This window comes from Anoplolepis gracilipes, chromosome 3 (genome assembly GCF_047496725.1).
Source record: "Anoplolepis gracilipes chromosome 3, ASM4749672v1, whole genome shotgun sequence".
Taxonomy (NCBI): Eukaryota; Metazoa; Arthropoda; class Insecta; order Hymenoptera; family Formicidae; genus Anoplolepis; species Anoplolepis gracilipes.
This window is the reverse complement of record NC_132972.1, coordinates 13,381,600-13,404,936: the sequence shown is the minus strand read 5'-3', so window position 1 is coordinate 13,404,936 and position 23,337 is coordinate 13,381,600. Positions and strand designations below refer to the sequence as shown.

Sequence of the window (23,337 nt, the reverse complement as noted above, 5' to 3'; positions counted from 1 at the left end):
CACGTCTCAGGTATTGCCAATGTTTCAACGTAAGAGCGCTGTAACTTGTTTGAATGAAAAGAAAAAAAGTCAAAAGCCTTCATCTCGCTCCGCATCTCGCATGTATGGATTTTAATGTGAGTTCTATGTTGTGCGTTTATGCGTCCGCGCGTGAAAATGCGTGTGACATTCCTGCTTTGATTATTTGCGACTTGTTGATTTCGCGACGATCGGCACGCGTGTGCGCCGTATGAAAATATATTTACGTCATTACATTTGCTAAATATTATGACGATGCCGTTGATGCCGTATTTTCTCTCTCTCTCTCTTTCTCTTATTAATATGCAGCCTGAAAATCGCGACACGGCCCTTTATATATATCTAACGAAATTAAAAATTATAATCTCACATTTCTACGTAAATAATATATATTAACTTTCATATATCTCTTTGGACATGTATTAATTTTTAACTTTCACATTTGACACAACGAGTTTATTAAAATGTTGCCGTTATAAAAGCAAAAAAAAAAATTATTTGACTCACATTTCTCGTGCCCGTTCCTCTTCTCCTCTTCACTAATATATTAAATTTTGAATGCACAATTTAATAACAAATTAGTTCTTATATTGATTAATTGCAAGCTTGTTGAGGTTTTCGCGTACATATAGAACGCATATATTAATCCACGCTCCAGATTATTACCTTTATTATTGTAGATGTAATCACATATATTTGATGGTCTATACAAGCAATTAGTGTTTGTTTAGTCGTATCAACACGTTTTTGATAATGGCAGCTAACCCTGAGACTTATCGTAGACGCGATTATAATTATTTCTTTTTAATTAAGTTGACATATGTGTTTCGTGTAAATTTCTCCTTCATAATTTGAGATGCACATTGATATTAATACATAAATATAATTAACAAAACATTAACAAAAAAAAAGAGAACTCGTTCTTCTTATATTCTAAATTTCGAATTAAATTCACACAAGGCAAATAATACGTGCGAATAATAATTGCTAAATTTCTCGCTCTTCTTTTCTAACATGAAACGGTTACGTAAATAAATCACATATAAAAACAACATATTAATCAACAAATTTTAAATAACACATTAGTGCTAAAATATTCGCTGACACTAATTTTGTAGTTTCAATGATTATTATCAGCCTTACTTTTTATTACCACTTCGAATATTTTGCGAACTGTTGTGGTTTGTGACTTTCGTATCAGCCTTTATCTGTTGTATTTTTTGTTTTCTTTTTTTTTTGTTTTTTTCCTCTTTTTCGAACAATACATTACTTTTGTTTTCCACAAAACCAAAATATACATGTAGCAGGTGACAAATATAAAAATCTCTTACATGATGTTAAGTCGATATTTTGAAAAAGTCACCTATTTGTTATACATTAATATTTGTTATATATAAAACAAATATGGTTTGAAAAAGAAAGAAATAGCTTCGACAAAAATATTCGCTAAATATTATTCGCAAGTTCGCTCGCGTCGCTGTTTCAAAGCGATAGAAAGCGACGAGGAAGAAAGCAGAATACGCTCGACGAACTCGCTACCTTTTACAGACAACGGAAGGCTTAATTTTGCCAACAGTCGACTCATCTCGGACTCATCGTAGATTAATTCCTCGACCGTTGAGCGCCGCGAGTGGCTCGGATGTGACGCAAAAGAGGAGACACGGTATGACGTTAATTTGCATTAAAGACCGTTATTAAAGCTCGCTTGTAGGAGGCATTCATGATGCGAAATCGCTGGTCACTGCGTAAATATTTTCCATCACGAAACAACATCAAACCATTGGTAACAAGTGTTTTTTTCTATTCATCGAAATATATATATATATTGAGATATAGTAAAAAAAAATCTTTACTCCAAAAATAGTTTCAACGCGATCATAAAAATTGTAAATATACCAAAAAAAATAAATTCATATCGCCTCAATTATCCAATTATGTTTCAAATATATGTACAATTTGACCATATATATAACAATAACATTTCTACTATATACTCATCAATTTTTTTTTCCCTCTCATTCTACACAGCATCCTACATGTAGGATTTCGTCAAAATTTAGAATCGAGCCACAACACGGCGTATTAAATAATTTGACAGCAATTTCTAATACTCCACATCGATTGACGAATGAAAGCTCTACCGTGTTAGAAGGATGCTTTTACCCCAGAAGTTCGCGTTTGCGGAAAACCTCGACAAGACGAGACGAGACGAGGCGAGGAGAAGCGAGGAGAGGAGAGGAGAGGAGAGGAGAGGAGAGGCAACGCGCGGAATAGGTCGTCGCGGTGCGATCGAGCGTCAGCGGCCTCGATACGAGGCGTCCAAGAAGAGGGAGAAGGGACAACGGTGGGACCAGTGGTGGTAGTAGAGCGATAGGCGATAGGCCGGCAATAGAGGCACTCCGGCTGCGCCGGCGGCTGGATCTCCTTAGCATTAACACGCGATATACCTGAAAAACCAGTTTGCGGGCTTTTTATTAGGCCTTTACTTTCGCTCGCGAATTGAAAGTAAGAGTGAGCGAGCGAGGCAAACGAGGCCTGTTAGCGAGCGAGCTAACTAACGGGGTCACCAGTCGATACGGATACGCACGGAGGACACACGTACGCGCGGGTGTACAAGAGAAAGAGAAAGAGAAAAAAAAAGAAAAAAAAAAAGAGAGAGAGAGAGAGAGAGAGAGAGAGAGAGAGAGAGAGAGAGAGAGAGAGAGAGAGAGAGACAGATTGGGGAAGAGAGAAAGAGAAAAGAAAATAGAAAAGCGTATGTAAGGGATGTATACAAGTGTATATGTATATCCGTGTATACATATAATCACTTTACACGCATAATATCGGACAGACTCGAGCGCGACGCCAGCCTTCGTGTATGTATAACGTGCGTATACACACGCGGATGCGTGAGCGCATGCAATTCGCGCGCCGTCGAGACGCTCGGGCTCTATTAAATATTTACGATATCTATTAAAGAACGTTATGCAAACCGTTGTCCCGCGCTACGAGACATGCCTGGCCTGTTAATGTCGAATGGATCTCGGCCGATTCAAGATATTAACGCGTTCGCGTCGTCTCTCTTCGATAATGCAAAGAAACGATCTCTTTTTGAAAATCACTCTTTATCTTTATACACGAGTCGTATCTTTAATTCAATATTCGTATATACAGGGTAATATCGAGTGATTTCGCCCCCCGCTTCTATTCCGTTCTCTCGTTCGTCTCATTTCTTCCCATCGTGTCTCTTCCTCCGCAATCTTTGTCATTATCATTCTTTTCTTTGTCTTATTTTAACCACGCGCACCACGAGTTCAGGCTGCAAAACCGTGCGAAAAAACATAGGTTTTAAAGTTACTTTTCTGTACACCACGGATGTCATTAATAATTATAGTTTCTTCTAACGATAAATAATGCACAAGTAATTAAAGTTGCTTTAAAAAAAAAAATGCGACGAATTTTTTCAATAAGAGAGACCCAAAGTCTTTAAAGTCAAAAGGCTTGCAGGCGTAGATATGTGATGAAACTATGTGATCTATGCGATTGTGCGATTGTCGAGAATGACACGATGATACTTTAGAATGTATAAGAAAAGCGATACATTAATAATTTTCGATATTGACTTTTGTTCTTTAGGTTGCTGCCACAAAGTATTAAAAATATGTTTACTTTGCGTTACTTTTAAATTACTTTCAATGTTTCCTACTGTAATATAACGCAAATTATTTTATAAGCTTCTCGTTACACAATTGTATTAGATTTCAAAAAGAGAGAAAGACTTGTAATCATCTCGCATTAAAAAGCGATTATAGCCACATTTTTGAAACGCCATCCTTTACTACTCATGTAATATTTATCGTCAAAGAAAAGCACAGTTGTGGTCAGACACGTCCAGTATACGTAGATATGTGAATACACGCGTCTGTATGTGTGTGTGTATATATGTGTGTATATGTACGATCGCTCGCGTTTTCGCAGAAATGGGAGAAAGAAACAGCTCGCGTTTCCTTCTCGATCTGCGCGCACTCTCTGCTCGTCCTTTCTCTCTCTCTGGCGCACTCCGGTCGTGACGCCACTACATCATCTTCTCGAATTAAATCTTATCACGTTATACACAGTATCTAAATGAAATGTGTTCACAGCCACACATTAATTATTTATACATAGAGATTTATACATATATATATATATATATTTTTGTATATTTAAATATATTTATATTTATATATATTTCCGTAGCCACAAAAAAAAACGCGCCGCGCGCTCGCAACATGTTCTTTTTCCCACCGTTCCATCCCCTCCTCTTCTTTTTTTTTTGCCCTCTGATTATTCGATCGGTGCAATTGGTTTTGTAAAAAAAAATAAAACAAAACAAAAAAAAAAAAAGTGAAAAAGAAGGAGGAGGGACGCGCATCGATTGAATTGTAAATTGTAAACTCCTCATTTTTTTTCGACTCTTTCTTTTCCTCCCTGTACAATGTCCCGTGATATCTTTTTCGCGTTTTCCGGTTTCCTTTCAGCTTCTTCTCTAACACGGCGTCGTCCAGAATCCGTGTGGTACAACGTCGACATCCATTCCGTCGACAACGATCGTTCCGGAGCGATGCCGACATCTGTTCACTCAAAAATCATCAATGAAAACGGCACTCGTTCTGCTAATCTAAAGCCATCTTGCCTCCTTATTATTTAATATAATTCTTTTCACTTGTAACGTATCAGAGGAAGGTTTCTTCCATCGTGTTTTCTTCGTGTAATCCTCTCCGAACGTCTCCCGCTCTGTCTTTTTTTTCTTTTTATTTTTAGGCACAACACATTATTTTCAGAGTCTTTTATTGTTACGCCGCAATCGTAGCCGGTATCAGCGTTTGGTTACAAGCTTGCTTACAGCATTTGCCACTGAAAGTGTTTACTTAGAAAGAGCAGCACTCGCGACGGAAGGCCAGAGACTCGCGATGAAGAAGCTTCGCATCACGTTCATCTTGCCTCTCTTCTGTTTATCATCGACGATATTATACATCCGTCTTGACGCGCCGCTTTCTCGATTCGTTCGTTGTTGTTCCCGCATTTGCCAATGATCATTTTCGGCGCTTCCAAGATTTCTACACCACTCCGTATCTAAAGATTAGCATTCTGACATCCGTCCGAACGTCAACTGAGGAGTTTAGATTCTTTGACGTTAGAATGATTTTTTGAATTGATGTAGTCTCCCTTGTTTTCCACGGGATCTTTGAAAGAACCATAAGCGCAACAGAGATCTCCGGGTTCTTCGAGAGAACAGCAAAGACCATAAGTGCAAAGATAATAAATCCCGCACTGGTATTTTGGGTACCAACCATGATCGTAGAAATTGACGTGATTGGACTCATTAACGTCGCAACAATCGGTGACGATTCTGCTGGTTGTAGTAGTAGTAGTGGTGGTAGTAGTGGTGATAGCAATGGCGGTACTGGCGGCAGCGTCTACGGATACGGCGTTATCGTCGATGCCGTCGCATCACGACGAACACGCCATCCAATTGCAGGTGCATGTGTAGCACGGCGTCGTGGGTATCACGGGCGCGTAATAATAGCCGTTGGCATAGCCGTTGGCATAGACGTAGGTGGCAGGCGGACCCTGCGGCGCTTGCTGATGACTCGTCAGCCGTTGTTGCTGTTCCTGGCAGAGCACCTGATAGGCAAGATTCTGGATCAAGGAGAGGGTCTGCCGTCGCTCGTGGCCCATCAGGCATACAGTCGATTCCTCGACTACGCTGTGCAACAGCATCAGGTACTGGTACTTGAGGGCCTCCTCTTCGGGTCCGACAAAGTGATTCCACAAGTAGTTTTCAAGTTTGGAGCGCTGCTGTCCTATATCCGGGAAATCGATGAAGAATCTCGAACACATGTATCGCTCGAGGGTCTTGATGTAATCCGGCTGCGACGGTTTATACATCTTCACCAACAGGTTGCAGTACTTGAGCAAACCGCCGCCGCGTATCTCTTCGGGATGCCTCGTCGAGATAAGCTTCTTGTGCAGATGATAGAGCGCCTCCTGGAAATCACCGTAAACAGACTCGCCTACCACGGTCGGGTAAAAGTTCTCGGCGATCGGCAGCTTGCTGCATTCGTAAAACAGCAACAGAGAGTCGAGGACAATCTGGAAGGAATCGACGGAGAACTCAAACTGTCGCCTCATCGAGTCGACAAATTTAAGCTCGACATTTCGGTGACCCCGGGAGTTGCCGAGGGAGATCAGAGACCATCGGTCGCCATCGTTGTTCACTTTCACCATCTTGCTCACGTCACCATCTTGCTCACGTAGGCCTCTTTTAGGCTGCACGTGGTGATGCGTTTGCGGCTCACGCCCTCCGGCAGCAAGTCGAAAAGAGAGCCGAGCACCGCGGCCTTGACCTTGTCGTAGTTACGGCCGCTAGACAGCTCGACCGCGAAGATAAGGTCCAGGTCGTTATAGGGCTGGGATTCGGTGGCCAACACGTGGGAGGCGGCGCCGCCGTTCAACCGGATATCGCGTACCCTCATGCCGGCGCCCCCGTTGCTCGGATCAGTCTCTAGCTTGCTGCGCACCACCGTCACGAGATCCCTCAGTCGTACCTCCAAAGTGGGGAAGTTTCCTCGGCCGTGAATGCTGACGACTTCGTTCATCACGTCATTCAGACGGCGGACCTGCTCGAAGCTCAACACCGCCAATCTCTGCTGAGGATCCGGGCAATCAGTGGCATTGTTATTGTTGCTAGTGTTGTTATTATTGTGGGTGTTGTTGTTGTTGTTGTTATTATTAGTGTTGTTATTGTTGGTCTCGTTATTAAGATCTTCATTGTTGATGCTGTTGGTCTTACTGCCGTTCACCTGGCAGAGCGACTCCATCATAGCGACCCGACGCTGGCGTTCCTCGCCGATCTCCAGAGAGCCACACTGCAACAATCACGAAAAAACGAAATTTTTATGTGATTCTTCCTTTCAAACAAACAATCAGTTAATTATATTAATATATTTATTAAAAATATATAAAATATAAATAAATATTAAGTATATAAATAAACATTATAAACGCTATCATTTTTATAGTTTAATTAATATAGATCTTTTGATAACGAAATATCAATAGAATATATATATTTTTTAATTATAAAGAATTTTATATGTCACATTTATATAAGAATATATTTATAAGGTTTTATAAGGTACGAGAAATATTTTTTCTGTATTATATCTCTGTATGAATAAACTTTATAGTATTTTTTATTCGAAAGTTTCACTTTTTACACATATACTCTTTCTTATAAAGTTTTCAATTTATTTAAATAATCCATATAATTATTTATATAATAATATTTGACTATTGTATCTCTGACTTTGATTATGTACTATTTGTATCAATAATCTTTTGTAAAATAATAATTTGTACAATAAAAATTTTACAAACAATGCATACATTTTTTTCTGAACTGTTAAATTTATTTCTATACAAAAAATAAATTATAAGTTATAAATATATGTGCAAGTATATAAATTAAATAATTATCCTATAATTATTAGACATCCTTGACGAATAAGTAATAGTAATATCTCTCTCCTCTTTGCATTTTAATAATATGCTTTACAATGTCATATTTTGACCCCCAAAATATACAAGTTTAAAGGTCAGTAAACGTGAAAAATGATTTGCATCTCGCGTGCATCGCGTGTATTTCCAACGAGTGCATCACCAAGCGCCCTTCGGCGAGTATCTATGTCATGGTGCTCAAAGTGTACGAGTGCACAGCGAGAAATGCCACGAGGTTACGTCCGGGTGCGCAACGCGAGCCACTCGCGTATTCATTCGAAACCCTCGGCTATTGACTTTCGTACGTATATAAAGTGCAACCGAGCCGTTCAGAAAGGCTGAAGCGTCATATTTTTCAATATAAATTCAACTTTTTTTTATTATTACAATTTCACTCGTAAGTATTTGATGCTCAAAATACTTGCATTACAATTGTCGCATTTGAAATATCGAAAAGTAAATATAAATATAAACAATACAATATAAATACAAATATAACAAATCCATGAAAAAATTATTAATGAATTTATTCTTATAAAATTGGAAATTGATCTTTCTTCTCAAGAAAAATGACAGTAAAAGCTATTTTTGTCATAATGAATAGTGACGTTATTCGTAACGAAAACTTATATCCCGTCTTTAGATTATATAGATCTTTAATGCGAAGCCCACTTGTCGTCAAAAACAGTTTATCGATCATTGTATCTCTATCAGATTTCCTCCTTTTATTGTATAATTAGGTATATAACAATAATTTTAGATGACATACTTCTTTACTTGGAAAACATTTATATTTCGAATTAAAATCATTAAACGTCATAAAAATATGTGATTATTCTTTATATAATTTTGAGAGTTTATCATGTAATATAAAATTTAAATAAATCAAAATAAAGATAATGTTAATAGTTTGCAGAAATGACGCTTTCGCTAAATTTTTTATTAAGAACATTTCAAATCACAATTGATTGAAGATGACAAATAAAAAAAGATATCAATAATTCTAGGACATCAAATGTACATCTGAAAAAATGGACATTGATTTTATGTGAAAATCATCAGATTTAATACCAAGAATGTTAAGATTAATACCGGAAAATTTGAAGCAATATACTAAATTATAAATAAAGATAATTAAGAGAGTATTATAAATAAACACTATGATTCTGAATATAGTATATAAAATAATAATGATAAAAAGCTATCACACATCTCTGCTAACTTTACTTGTCTATTATTATTTTCAATTAGATTATTTTACAAATTTAACGAAATTGTTCTGCTATGCTATAAATGTGCATATTTTATAATGTAATCCCTTTCATTCGATATCATTACAAAGATGATAGACAGCACTTTAATACAACAAGCTGGCTATCATCTCTATCAAATACTACGCACAAGGTCATGGATATGTCTTTGACTGATCATACGCACAAGGTAAGCTGCTATTACTGCTTATTGACACGAAAGCTTAAGAGATCACGGAAGAGTGGCGTTTTCAAATACGTATTCTTATAACATATTTTTACTTTACTTTATTTTCGACGGAAAATATGCCCTTACTAAATTAATCTACATTTTCGAAATTGTTCCATTTCCACGTAGAATTATTCTCTATAAAATTTTGGGCATTAATAAAAACGAAGAAAAATTTTTGACGAATTAATTTTTCTTTGCTTGCCGATTATTTTGCGACGTTATTATTTTATATAGCTTGTAAAAACAATAAAATTACGCAGCAAATTGAAGACGCAGTACATTCAAACTCACTTAAATCGCAAAGAATAATTAAATTTCAATGAAGGAACTTTGCACGCAGGATGCGTATCTGGCGCGCATCATAACAGAAGAATTATTACTCACATAAACGTTGTATTTTCAAACACTATTACTCGCTTATTTAAACGACCGCGTATAACAAATTGGCAAACAGACGAATTTTCAAGTCACATGTATTTGTACTCGAAAGTAACGAAATACAAGCGCGAAAAAGCACCACCTGTAGCGAGTTGGAATGCACCCTGGACACGCTACCACTAACTTCTTTCGATAATGTCTTTTTAATGTTGGCACGCGATACACAGAAACTTCTCACGACAGAATATCCCCCTTAGAAGAGAATAATGACACATTTTGGCAAAGATCATTTTCTTCCAAGAATTATAATCTCGAACCGAGTTCAACGTTTCATCCGAGCAATGAGTGTCTCGATCGACATTCTTCGTACAAGCGAACTGCGTAAGACGCAATAACGACACACGCAAAAAAAAAAAAAAAAAAAAAACTGTTATCTACAGGTGCGACCCTCGCAAACTTTGTTATACGTGAACGAATGCAAAAGATATATACAAGCAAACATTTCAGAGACACAGGACATGTACCTAAGAGATACGTCAAACCAAGCAGATACTACGTCGGACTGGGTGCGCGTCGATCGAAGAGACCCGCAGCTGATGAGAGACACCAGCGAACTGAGCCCGAGTGAAAGGCGGAGGAGCGGCAAGACACTGGTTAGGTGGTGGCAGTGACAGCAGCAGCAGCAGCAGCAGCAGCACCAGCAGCAGCACCAGCACCAGCAGCAGCAGCAATAGCAACCGCAGCAACCAGCGTTACACTCGGGGGGTGTGCAGGAGAGCAAGTCAGTGCGAAGCCCTCTACTATCGTTACTACTACCACCACCATTACTACCACCCACCACTACCATCGCCGTCAGCGGGAGACATAATCCTGGAGTGTGTCCGTGTGCGCGCATCCTAGATCGTTTCGTTTCTCTCTCTTATCCCTTTCTGCTTCGTCTATCGCGTGCGCACGGAGTAGTGAATGCTCCGATATTTCTATGACGTCACGCGGCAGAATGTGGGGGCGGCTCTGAATGAAGCTTGTAGTTTGAGAGGGTAAAGTCGATTCGGCTCTTTCTCTCTTTCACTCTCTGAGATACGAGGTGTCCTAGAGATGCCAGATGACTCTTTAGGTCACGTACGTTCGAGACGAGAATATAAATAAAATAACGATTATTTCGATCGTTTTTAAGGGTTAGAGTTATTGAAAACTGAAAATAGATTTTTCAATCGACATTTAAGACTATTAAAGAGACAACAAAATCTTAGACATATTTAATTAAAATTATTCCAACTAACAAATATCCATTTTATGACGTATAAATTCTTACGAGATATTCCATTTGGAATTATAAAAAGGGCAATTTATGTCTGTCCAAAATAAACAGACACGGTAAACATGACTTACTACCTTTATATATACAATATCTCCAACAACATATACGAAGCAATCATGATATTAACTTATTTCAATTATAACGCAGTTTATATATTTCCCAGGACAAATAGCTTTTAAATAAAAAATTTAATTAATTTCAAAGAACTTTTGGAGAATATGAGAAAATATTTTCAAAAACAAAATTTTTCCCTCTTACATACATACAATAAAAAACAATAGGAAATAAAAAACAATTATCTCTTGAACGCTTTTTAATGTAGTATCAACTAGATTTAACTTTGCTAGAGCTATAGTTTGAAAATTTGAATACTAGTAGAAACACAACAAGAGACGCAATTGTTTACTTCACGAGCAAATGAAAATAAATTAGCAGATTGAACTGAGCGTAACTTGTAGACATTCAGCGAGCAGTTGTCAAGTTTCCAAGTAATCAGAGATGGATGGTTTCAACATTTCTTGTAAGTCTAGGACACCCGATGTGTATCCAGAGCTAACGCGTCGGAGAGCTAGGGGTAGATAAACGCGTCACACAGATATATATTTCTGGCCACCTACGCGCTTCGTGTGTCGAAGAGAGAGAGAGAGAGAGAGAGAGAGAAAGAGAAAGAGGGGGGGGAGAGAGAGAGAGAGAGAGAGATTCTCTCTGGACCAACGAGGCGACTCGCCAAGTACTATCGATTTTGCCGCAGTCGTCAACCCACGTCGAAACTGGTTAGAATCGCGTTTACGTGCACGCTATTTCATCGCAACGAGAATGTTTCTCCCTGGCCGGTTTTATCGTCGTTCGCGCCACCACGAGACGAGGGAGAATTTCTGCGATGTTATTTATCGCCGGGGTTTCCCACAGATGCCGGAGCGCCCCCGAGGTTTTACGCCGTTTTATCCCGCGCAGACTCGGTGACATTACGGCGCGACGAAACGTTTTCGATATTGTCCGGGCGTGGAATTATGCTTCATCGGTGCGTCAATAGTAAGCATTTTGTGCGTTATTTTACCTGTCAGCTGCGAAATGAGAAAGCTCTGATTATTTGCGATATATTCAAAATTTTTTTTTTCCCTCCGGGAACACGTATAATATATACACTGTACTCACGCAATTATTTATTAAGCATTTTTGTTATTTCCACGATAAAATTTGTCGCAATTTTAATTGGTTGGTACGTATGCTGAATCGGTATTTTAATGTTATTTACAAAATAAAATGAAAGAATATATATGTAATTAAAAAAAATTATTATCATTCGAGATGCTACTTTGATCGTTGTTTTGCAAATTCCAGGATGTGGTTCTGATTTCATAGCAATATTTATTATCTCATTATACATCTCATAATATCAATTCTAATGAGTTATGTGAAAAGCGGAAAGCAACATAGTAAAACGATACTTCGCAGAGTGAGCTGTGAGATATAAATAAAGTTTCAAATTTATGTTTAATCACGTTAGTTACAAAGGTTGGCTGTTGACAAATTACGCCATTGAAGAGAGATTGGAAAGTGACGAATGTGTGTGAAAATTACTGCATTCAATCAGGTAACGTCGATGGGAGATTTAAATCTTCAAATGATCACTGCAAATTGCATCTTCTTGTAACATTTGCATTCCTCGTCGCATTACACGGTTGAATATTAACCGACGATTCGATAAATCCGAGATAAATCTCTCTCCTGTCACGCGACGTGAAAATGCGGAAAGATCGTGCCCGTCCGTCGTCTCGCGACGTATCCGGAAATACTTGCGACGTCAAATGTAGACAAGTATCGCGCGGGGTCAACGAATAGCACGACGTGTAAGACCAGCAAGAAATAACTACGTGTGATTTTCCATACGGTCACATTTTTTGATCGTAATAAGATTTATTGATCTCCAGCTACTTCTGGAATTCACTTTTTTTTTTACACGCGTGCAATTTCACAACAACAAATAAACGAGAAAGAGAATTCAAAATCTAATCCATTTTTTACTATTTTAGCTACGAGCTGTCGTCCATTGGAAAATACACAGAGAGTAGTATAGTATTTCAAAGGTGACAACCGAGAACATGGAATTTGTAAAAGAATAGGAAAAAACAAGAATCTTTTTAATAAATTCGCAGCTTTCGCAGATATGCTTGTAGTTTCAAATCGAATTTCTCTCGCGAAAAGAAAAATAATATAAACGAGAAAATAACAGAAATATAAAAAATTGTATGATTAATGCAAGAAAATTGAAAATTATTCTAATCTAAACGGATATTAAAAAACACGATTATTTTATATTTAATATTAAATACTGATTTGCATTTCATATCTACGATTAATATGATTAATTGGAAATAATGTTGTATATTTTTATTATCGATCGCTACGATGGACACACAGTTTTAATTGTGTTACATAAATGAATGTAAATATTACATATGTCACTCGCATAATCTCTTTTTCGAAGGCAGTCAGACTTAATTTAGTTCTACTGAACTTTAATTCAATTTTCCTGAAACATTTGACTTTGCACTCTGCTTTATAATTGTGTTGCAGAAGACTAAACGAATTTTAGGTAAAGCAAGTTCAATCGATAACATGTTCATTAAGTGATGTAATGATTCCAGATATTTAATAATGAAACTCAATTTATAACACTACTTACGATAACAAAATCGTAAAATTACGTTTAATGAGATGAATAAGGAAGACGTAATCAGGTGCTTTTATGAATGCTGACGTTAAAAACTTATCAGAAATAAAACAGCAAATTTATGAACAGAGACAGGTGTACTTTGAAATAGCTATTTGTACAGGCTGTCCCAAGTTCACTCCATGCTATTCCTTTTTAATTACAAATTTTAGAATCGTTTATTTCTTACAAAGAATTTAATTAAGCATGCTACACTTTTGTACGACTTTCTAGTAACTTTAAATTAATATTATTTTTATTAAAAAATGTCAAATATATATTCAGAAATTACAGTGTCTTCAAAAGTAAAAAAATCAAATTATTATAATCATTGCGTTGTGTAGTAAGTAAAAAATAATTTAAAATTCGAAGATTAACGGATCAAACGAGGAATTCGTAACAAGTGCGAGTTGTGAGACATCCTGTATGTTTTTTTGTTGCCCGCGAGATAAACGTATAAAAGTAAATTATGCTTCTCTAGTATGTGTTTACGACTTCTAGTTCACTCTGAACACGATAGAGAGATATTTTATTGGCAATTGCAATAACTCTATTGCATGCAATCGCGCGTATAAATTCGCAAAACCATAAAATAGAGACACCCGAGGATCGAAGTGTTCTATTTTCAATGAGCCATATGTTCGCGTATCGCAATCGCGAATATTAAGCGTCCTGTCTAACGTGTTATCGTTAAAGAATAACGTCGCCAATCTCCCAGTCTGCGTATAAAACTCTCTCGCACGCTCTATCGCAATTCTTGGCACACGGATTGAAAATATATTCAAACATGCGTGCCGTAAATGCAAATTAAAATTAGAATTAGCGTGTATCGTTCACTTTAAATAAAACAAGACTATTTAAATTGTTATTTGCTCTTGTGAATTGTTTTGAATTCACTTTTAAAATTCACTTTCAATCTGTTGCATATTGTGATAGTATGATTAATATGTTACACATCATTATCTACAGCAAATTTATTTTATCGTCGATAAAAATTTATTTAAAATATTATTATTTCATTATCTTTCAAAAACTAGTAATTTAAAAAAAAAATGCAAACGAGACATCAGTATCTATCTATTTCTAGTACATGCAAAATCTTCGCGCTCTCCTCTTGTATCTTGTTATTTCTCCATTTTCTCGCAACTCGATCTTTCGCCCTGCGATATGTACCGGCGTGGGAGACGCGCAAGCAACAACACACATCCGACATAGTACATACATCACTAGTCTTATGGCTGTAACGTGTAGGCGATGCGATATGTATGGCGACGTTACATACTTGTTGACAAGGGCGCGATGGCAGTCAGAGAGATACAGTTGTCCGAAGGGAACTCGTGTATCTCCGCTCGGAGTGCATCGTTTCCGCGTGATTCAGATTCTGGTATGCTGTTACTTTTGTGCATCGAGAATTCTGCATGCAAAGCATTTTACTCTTCCTGGTATGATAACTTGAACATTATTTTATCAATCTCGCTTTCTCGAGCGACGATTCAGCGCTGAGAATCTCATCATAGCGAGTGAGCGTTATCGATCAATATCTAACGGAATCTAATTATAATGAAAAGGACGAACGGACATGAGAGATTATGGACTTTTAATCTGTAAAGCTCAATTGACGCATATATCAGTGTTATTTGATATTCGCACAAACCCGTGTATGAGCCAGGTCTTTCAAACATATCGCGTTACTGAATATTGGCTAGCAATATAAAATGTTTTGTAACTCGCAAAATTTTCTCTATTTATCCCAAGGCTTGCGGGTTAATCGATTATACACTTACACACTTTCGAAATCATTGATTGGAAATATCGCTAACAGACCGTCGCATTCCTCGGTATCTTCGTATTACTTTCGCGCCACCCATTTCGACCCTGACCTTTGACTTGGTCGCCCCCGCACGATTTTCACACGGAAGAGCGTTTCGGTTAAGAGATGACGAAAGCTGTGGATCAATGTTCGCGGCAAGGAGCCAACGGCACGGGACTGGACGACCTCACCGACGAGAGCTTATAGTACTCACACTATCGAATCGATGCCGGTGCTGCCTGGGTCTATAAGATCGCGCGGCGAGGAATTGATAAATAATTGATCGTGCATTGACATGTTAAAGAATTTAAGAGGCGTATTCATCGCGGATATGTGCGCGGCATCGCTGTCAATCTGTTTCCCGCAAAAATGTCATACGCTGGCCTACATCTGACTACGAGAGTATATAACGTCACGCAGCTGGGAAAAAAAATTGCCGCCAATCCAACCACGTGCCCAAGCTCACGAGGGATAACCTGTCTTTACATACAGATGGTAGATGCACACGGTGGGTGCGAGACAATTTAATGTCGAGTGTGTATCACGCGATATATCATCCGCGATCGATCCGCATTTTTATATGCGATGGAAAGGACGTTTGGATTATACGTCAAGCAACGATTTCAATCAGAAAGCTGGTCAAAACGAAAGTCAAATGTAAAGAAGACAAGCGCGCGATGATTTTCTCGAATGGAATATAAATATTTAATAAAGCTCATTTAGCAAAATTATCCTGTAAATATCGATAAGAAGACATAATTACTCGTCTAATAAAATACATTTTTTTCTGAGAAATATGTATATTGTGCAACGACTGTAAAATTTATTACAAAAAAAAAAGACTAATCGATCGCACGTACATCGGAAGATTGATTTACTATGCATGATGACGCGTATCGCAAAACGAAAAAATAAATGATGCGATAAAAGTTAATAGCTTACAAGAACCGTGGAAGATATGAGTAAGATCGCGAAGATTGCAAGATACATAGTTGTCGCGGCTATAGAATCTACGACAATGGGCAAATTATATGTCTATAGAACGTTATTATAAGCGCATGTGTTTCATATATCGCTAACGATGTCATAGTTTGCGGAACTTTTCCATTTGTAAAGTTAAGCCGGTTGCAGCGCCATGATTTTGTGGGATAAGAAGTGAATGTACTTTCAAAATCAAATATAAACACTTTTTTAACAAAAATGTCATTAGCTAGAAGCTAAACGTCTATGTAGAGATGAAAATTGTGGGTGAAAATCAATCTCTAATAAGTACAGTGTCTTTCAATGTTCTATCTTTCGAGTATATTCCAAACCGGTCACTGGCAGCACGCAAAGTGCAGTTTAATAATTGCACGTAGGCGATACCGAGTAGTGCTTGTCACCGACCATGCGATTCGCCCATGCCGTCCAATTCTAATAACAATTCGCCAGGTGTGGGTGCAACTTAGCGTGCAGCGAAATAGCGTGGAACTAGTTGCGCCCTCGTTTTCCGCAAATTTATTAGACGTCCAACAACTAAATCGAATTTTGACATTTCTAACGAATAAGCAGTTTCCGCCCACTTTTGCGCGTAAAAACGAGTATTATATCATAGTACAAGTTTATGCGCAAACATTGTCTATCAAAAATAATAATATAAGTTATATAATAATATAATAATATAATAATATAATAACATAAGCATAATTGAGTTACTAATTAGTAGTAATCTGATATAAAGAAATTTTGTACTATATACAAAAAAAAAAAAATCATTTCCTCTCAACTATAAACATTTTCAAAATTTATAATTATTATTTATAATTATTGTTATATTTATAATAAATTTTTCTTATCTTTTAATTATTTGTAGTGAAATAATACATACATACATACATCTATATATATCGAAAATGTGAAATAAAAACTATTCATTATATTTCAAAACAAGTGTCTAAATAATTAACTCAAAATAAAATTAAAATTAAACCAATCGAACATAAAGTATAAATATATATATATATATATATATATATATATATATATATATATATATATATAAAACTGTTATACTCTTAAAAGAAATAAAATTACATTAAACTTTCTATCGCAATAAAACTAAAGAATCTATACATTTGATACAAGTTTCGTGTATTTTCATCATTTCACGTATTTTGCAAAAATGCTTTCATCATGTGTTACACAATGTTGATGAGCGGAAATAATCGAACGTTCAATCAATAAATCCCGAGACACAGCAGCGAAAAAACTCCGATTTATGACTGCCCGAAGGTACCTATTTGAGCTGGGTAGCTCAATATAGAATAGAACAGCGGATACCAATGCGGAAATACCGCTGAGCGTGGATGCTGATTTCACCATGATGCCTGTAGAATGGATCGATGCGAAGGACGTGCAAGTAAGGAAAAGAAAAACGTCAATAGCTGCGTTGGTTGACTTGACCCGTCGTGTGTCGCGTCAAGAGAATGAGTCGACATGTACAAGTACTTTGGTAATTCGCCCACTTTCTCTCGATTGAATGGACACCGAGTGTACTTAAACAATTTGAAATCTCTCCTTCGTAGAGAAGGCGTAATTGGGTATATTTCATCTTACAAGTATTCGACGTAGAATTTATTGGCCACGCGAAAGAAACAATGCTTCAAAAGCTTGAAATTATCAAACAGAGTAGCTGACATTTTTCAGATTTTTGCGATGTCTTTGAGATTACAAAAATATCGAAAATATGAAATAAAAACTATTCATTATGTTTTGAAACAAGTGTCAAAATAATTAACTCAAAATAAAATTAAGATTGATCAATCAAATAATAAAGTACATTACAATATCAAAACACGATACCTCTATGCAATGAATCATTCATATGACAATTTATATAATTGATATTTATTATAATTCCATCGAATGATACTTTTTAAATGAAAAGCATGCAATTTCTTTATATGTATAAACTATGTAAAAATTTGACAGATACAAACAAATTACATTTATCATTTTATAGGAAAACATTTTTTTTCCTCTAAATTTCACTTTGTTTAATTTCATATTAAAATGCAATACTATTCGTCGTTATTCATAAAACTTAATTTGTAAAAAAGTTTCAAATCTTCAACATTAAATATTTCTACAATTAAACTGCTTGGAAAAATTCTTGATAAGAAACAACCGATTTCCCATAAAATAATCTGATTAATATTCCTGAAATATAGACATCTATAATGTTGTGTAGGAGAGAATAATATTCTTTGTAACAGAACAGCGATCTGTTTTTGCCAAAGGCCTTGGCACTCGCGGCTTCTCCGCTTATGAGTTAGTAATAAGAGGCGGACGAGGAGGATGAAAATCGAAATGAATATTCGGCCTTCGCGTTCGGACACGATGCGGTTGTAGGAGCACCGCCGTAACTGGAAAACGGGGTCACCGTGTATACGCGAGTGGAGACGACATCGCAGAAGAGCCGAGGATGTCCCAGTTTCGTGCCGCGAGGGTCGTTGCACCCGACTGCCGTCAGCCGGTGCATCGGGTGCGCTGGCGGTTATGTACACTTCGAATGGGGAAGAGAGAAAGAGAGACAGGAGAGGAGGAGAAGAAGAGGGGTGGTGTTTCGATTTCGCGATCGCGCGCGCATCCGGGAATCGCGCTCTTCATTGTTTCACTATTCAACACATGAAAAGGTAAAGATAGAAGAGACGTTGAAATATGTAAATATAAAGAAAAAAAGAAAAAAATAAGGATTAAAATAAACTACATGAATATAAATCTTAAGTACAAATAATAGTTACGATTAAGATAAAAAAAAAAAAAAAAAAACTGCTGGAAAATGTAATAAGAATTTTATAGAATTAAGAAGAATCAAACTATGGGACCAATCTAAATAAGATACCGCATGATAAAAAATATTTTGTTTTAAATTAAATGGTGTTTTTAATTTTTTTATTTGGAAAAAGGATATTATATACTGCCGCGTATAAATATACCGTAAGTAAAATCCAATGTCGATTAAAATTTTAATATAATGATATAATGATATAAATTTCTACTTATTTCATATATTTTGTTTTTACATTTTATTGCGTGTCACGCCATGAAGTGTTTTATAAAATGATGTTGCGATGGAAAACAGACGAGACACCATAGCCGTGTCGAAAACATTAAGTAAACTACGTCAGATTTGAAAGATAGAGAGACAATGCGGTAGAAAGTTTCCCTCGCACTGCCAGATAGTCAACCACAAATTGGCAGCAAGTTAAATTACATATCAAATATGAATGTTTCTATAGTTGAGATATTTGTTAAATGTTGCTCATTTGTCTGAAGAAAAACATGTGTCAATTTAACTAGTATATATAAAAGCTAGTTTGCCAAACAATTTGAAATAAAGAGAAATTTGTATATTTTAAGATACAATCATAAAAAGTAATAATAAAATAATAAAACTTTTCTTCAGCTTAAATATTTTAAAATACATGACATATTAAAGTTATTATTCAGAATAAAATTTATCTCTAATACATCCTTTAATATCTTCCAGCTACTTTCTCTCGACAATATCAGCCTTTTTCATGTTTATGCTTCGAGTATCTCGACTACTTTGAATGTTTCACTTATCAATAACTTGAAATGCAAACGAGTAATATATTTTCATGTTATTAAAGTCGACATGCCATTGAAATAGAAAGATAAAGACAACGATGATAGAGACAAACTTTTATCTAAAAAGAGAAACGCAGTAGGTAAGTCTGAAATATCCGGGATAACGAAATGCCACATGTCTAATTTTGAAGCAGGTGAAAAAGTCTAATCTGCAACATCTTTAAGTCTGAAGTTCCACCTTAGATATCCCACGCATACTTTATTGTCTGCGCATAGATGCCCAAGACTGGTATGAAATAATAGTTTACATAATCTACGCGCAAATTACACGTAAACGACCGGTTTTCACTAGGGTTGCCATATAAAATTACGTCCACGTGGTTTCTCTACGTGGGAGAAAATTGTCTACATGATGAGAATATCATCTACATATATCCTTTTCCTATATTTTCTTATAAACTAATGTAGTATTCAAGAAATGGACAAATTGTTTCAACATTTTAGAATTGAGTACGTAAGAAAATACATTTATTACATGCATATATGTATATTATTAAAATATATATTAATTTATAAATAAAATTATTTAAAATAAAAAAAAAGCTGTCATAGATTTTCTAACTTATGGAATTTAAAAAAAAAGAAATAAATATATATTTAAATTTCTTTTTAAACAATTCTACAATAGCAAGAAAAAATTTAAATATTTTTATTATATCTATTTAAGATATGAGTGTGAAAACTGTTCTATTAATTAAATTTCAATCAGATGTTTAAAGTTTTTTCTAAGGTATCAAAATAATCAGACAAAAATTCAAATAAATATTTAATATTTTCTCAAATTAAGATGTTAGAAGTTAATCCCTCTCCCCCTTCCAACTGAATTATATGTATCTTTATAAAAATAAAATTCACCAGAGAATATCTCTCTTTCATACCTTAGTATAACATAATAAGAAAATGTATGATAAAATTAGAAAAATAGAAAAAAAAGAGAAAAAATGTTAAACAAAAAGCAGAAAGGGAAAGAGAGAGACGTAAGAGCTTGATAGTGAGATAATAATGCCTCATATGGGTTGAGAAAAAAGCTGGTCGAGATAAAAGCACTTCTTGTACACATTTTGCTACCGCGATATACATATATGCGTATGCATGCATGTAGACAATTCTGACGCGCGTGTCGTAATGCGAGTGGTTACGTGCACACGTGCACGAACAACGTGAACCAGCTGTGACGTCATTGGTCATTGATCTTCGGTGCGTTGACTAGCCTGCTGATATACGTCCCACTCCTGCATCACGTGTCGTACCCTTTTTTCAATCTTGCACGTAATTTATCGTACATAACTGGAGCAATTTACTTTTCCACGTAGACTATTTTTCCACTAGATAATTCTCTCCTAGTCGTAAACATGTCTTGATTCCTTGATAAACGTGTTTAAAAATTAAACATTCGCGTCACTATATAAAGTATTATAAAAAAATATCTCATATAATAAAAATATGTAAATACAAAATTATTTCTGTCTTTTATTAATAGTTAAAATGTTATTTATTAATTGTCAATTAATAAAATATATAATATTAAAAATTCAAAAAGAATTGCGAGAAATTTTCACGTATCTAAAATTTTAGAGAAGAAGGAAAAATGAACTTTGAATTTGCTAATAATATTACATAATTATTTTTTGTATATGACATATCGTCAGTCTCATTATGCAAAGTATGTGCGTTTCGAATACCTTGCTATTTTTGGAAATCAGAATTCGCAAATTTTATGCAGATTCATTTTATAATTAATATTATTGATTTTATAATTTAAACACAACATTCTCGCACATAGCTGCAAAATATATAAATGTTGCGATATTCATCGAAGTATCCTTGAACTTCATTTCATTAGACCTTTGTGATGTAACGTGATTTACAACATAACGACGTCGCACAACAGTTATAATAATAAATGCGACGATTATCATAAATTAGCATACAACTTTTAACCTGTTTATTCGCATGCCAAAGCATTAAATAACCTAACCGTGAATATAGAACCAAAAAATATTCGATTAAAACTAAAGAATTTTTGATAGTGTGCAATAATGCATCAAAACTTGATCTTTTATCCTCGGTTAAATTAAAAGCCGTTACAAAATATATTTTTCGCAAAGTATCAACGTTGTATGTATATACATATATGTTATTATTATGTATATATAATACATATATATTCCTCTTGCTGCAACTATAAAAATAACAAAATGTTTCTAAGCCGGTGAAAATATTCTATTTATAATATATACATTATTAATTATTTTATTTTAATTTTGAAAAATGTAAATAATAATTATAATAAATCAAAATGTATTCTGAATTGTTAATTACTTTATTGAAAGTAATTATCTTCATTTTCAATAAACAAAATCTATTTAAACTGATTTAAAATAGATACACTTCGTTCATTATTTAGCACTTTTAAAAGTCTAATAAAAGCTGATTCATTATTTTAATGAAACAAAAAGGAAATTTTCTACCGTCATTAAAAAGTCTAAAGAAATTTAGTCCAGAATTCATTTCTAAATAAAAATACGATATCGAAAGTAACAGATAATCGCACGTATGAAAAAAGTCAGTTGATTCAACGGTCGTTAAATTAGTAATTAATTGAGCAGAATCACTGACGTAATTGAATCCCCCCCCCCCCGCGAGTTCGTTTCTGTTATTTTCATAAAATACAATTTACGTTGACGTTGATAAGAAAAGAAGGACAAGTAAAAGACAGATAAAAAACAACATTGTATTGATGAGTTGACGGGAACAAAACGAATAGAACAGAGAAAGGAAGAGTAAAAGACAGTTGTGCAAAGGTGGGATCGAGAAAAAGGAGAGTTCAATGAAAGAGGGGGAAACCCTGAAGGGGCTCTATGCGCGTTTCTACAGGAAATACGCCGACCTTGCCGAGGTTACATATAGGCAAATCCTTGCTTTGGCTTCGTCGGCAATATTCAACTATATCGCTAGTTTTTTAGTCATTATTATTATTATTATTATTATTACTACAAGATCATAACACATTTGCCCTATTCTTCATTATAATTAGTTTTTAATTACTTAAGATTATCATGATTTTATATATATATATATATATATATATGTGTATCATACGCAATATGAAATTTTCTCCACAACAATTAGGTTTGCAATGTGGTTTAATTATTAGATATATATGCGGGTTTAATTATTATTATTATGGTTTAATTATTACATATATACTAAATTGAACAATTAGTAAATTTATGATAAACGGACATTCATAGAGTACGCTACTACAATAATCTCGCAAAATTATAATTGTTATGTTAAATAATTTATTAATGTATGACAACACACATTTTTTAATCTGAACGTTTTCCAAAATAAAAATAATCTTATTCTATAGATAGTCTAAAAAATAAATCATATTTGCAAGAATTAATTGATGACATTTCGTTATGAAAATAATGG

At 35.3% G+C, this 23,337-nt stretch overlaps 1 protein-coding gene across 1 annotated transcript in view; it reads right to left on the bottom strand.

The window, feature by feature from the left end:
• Positions 1-671: 671 nt before the first annotated feature.
• Positions 672-23,337, bottom strand: part of LOC140663591 (terminal nucleotidyltransferase 5C) — a 100,104-nt gene continuing 77,438 nt past the window's right edge. Inside the window, 2 exon segments of the mRNA XM_072887852.1 lie at positions 672-6,294; positions 6,297-6,911. Of these exon segments, the coding sequence (XP_072743953.1) occupies positions 5,494-6,294; positions 6,297-6,911 (1,416 nt within the window). The 3' untranslated portion in view covers positions 672-5,493.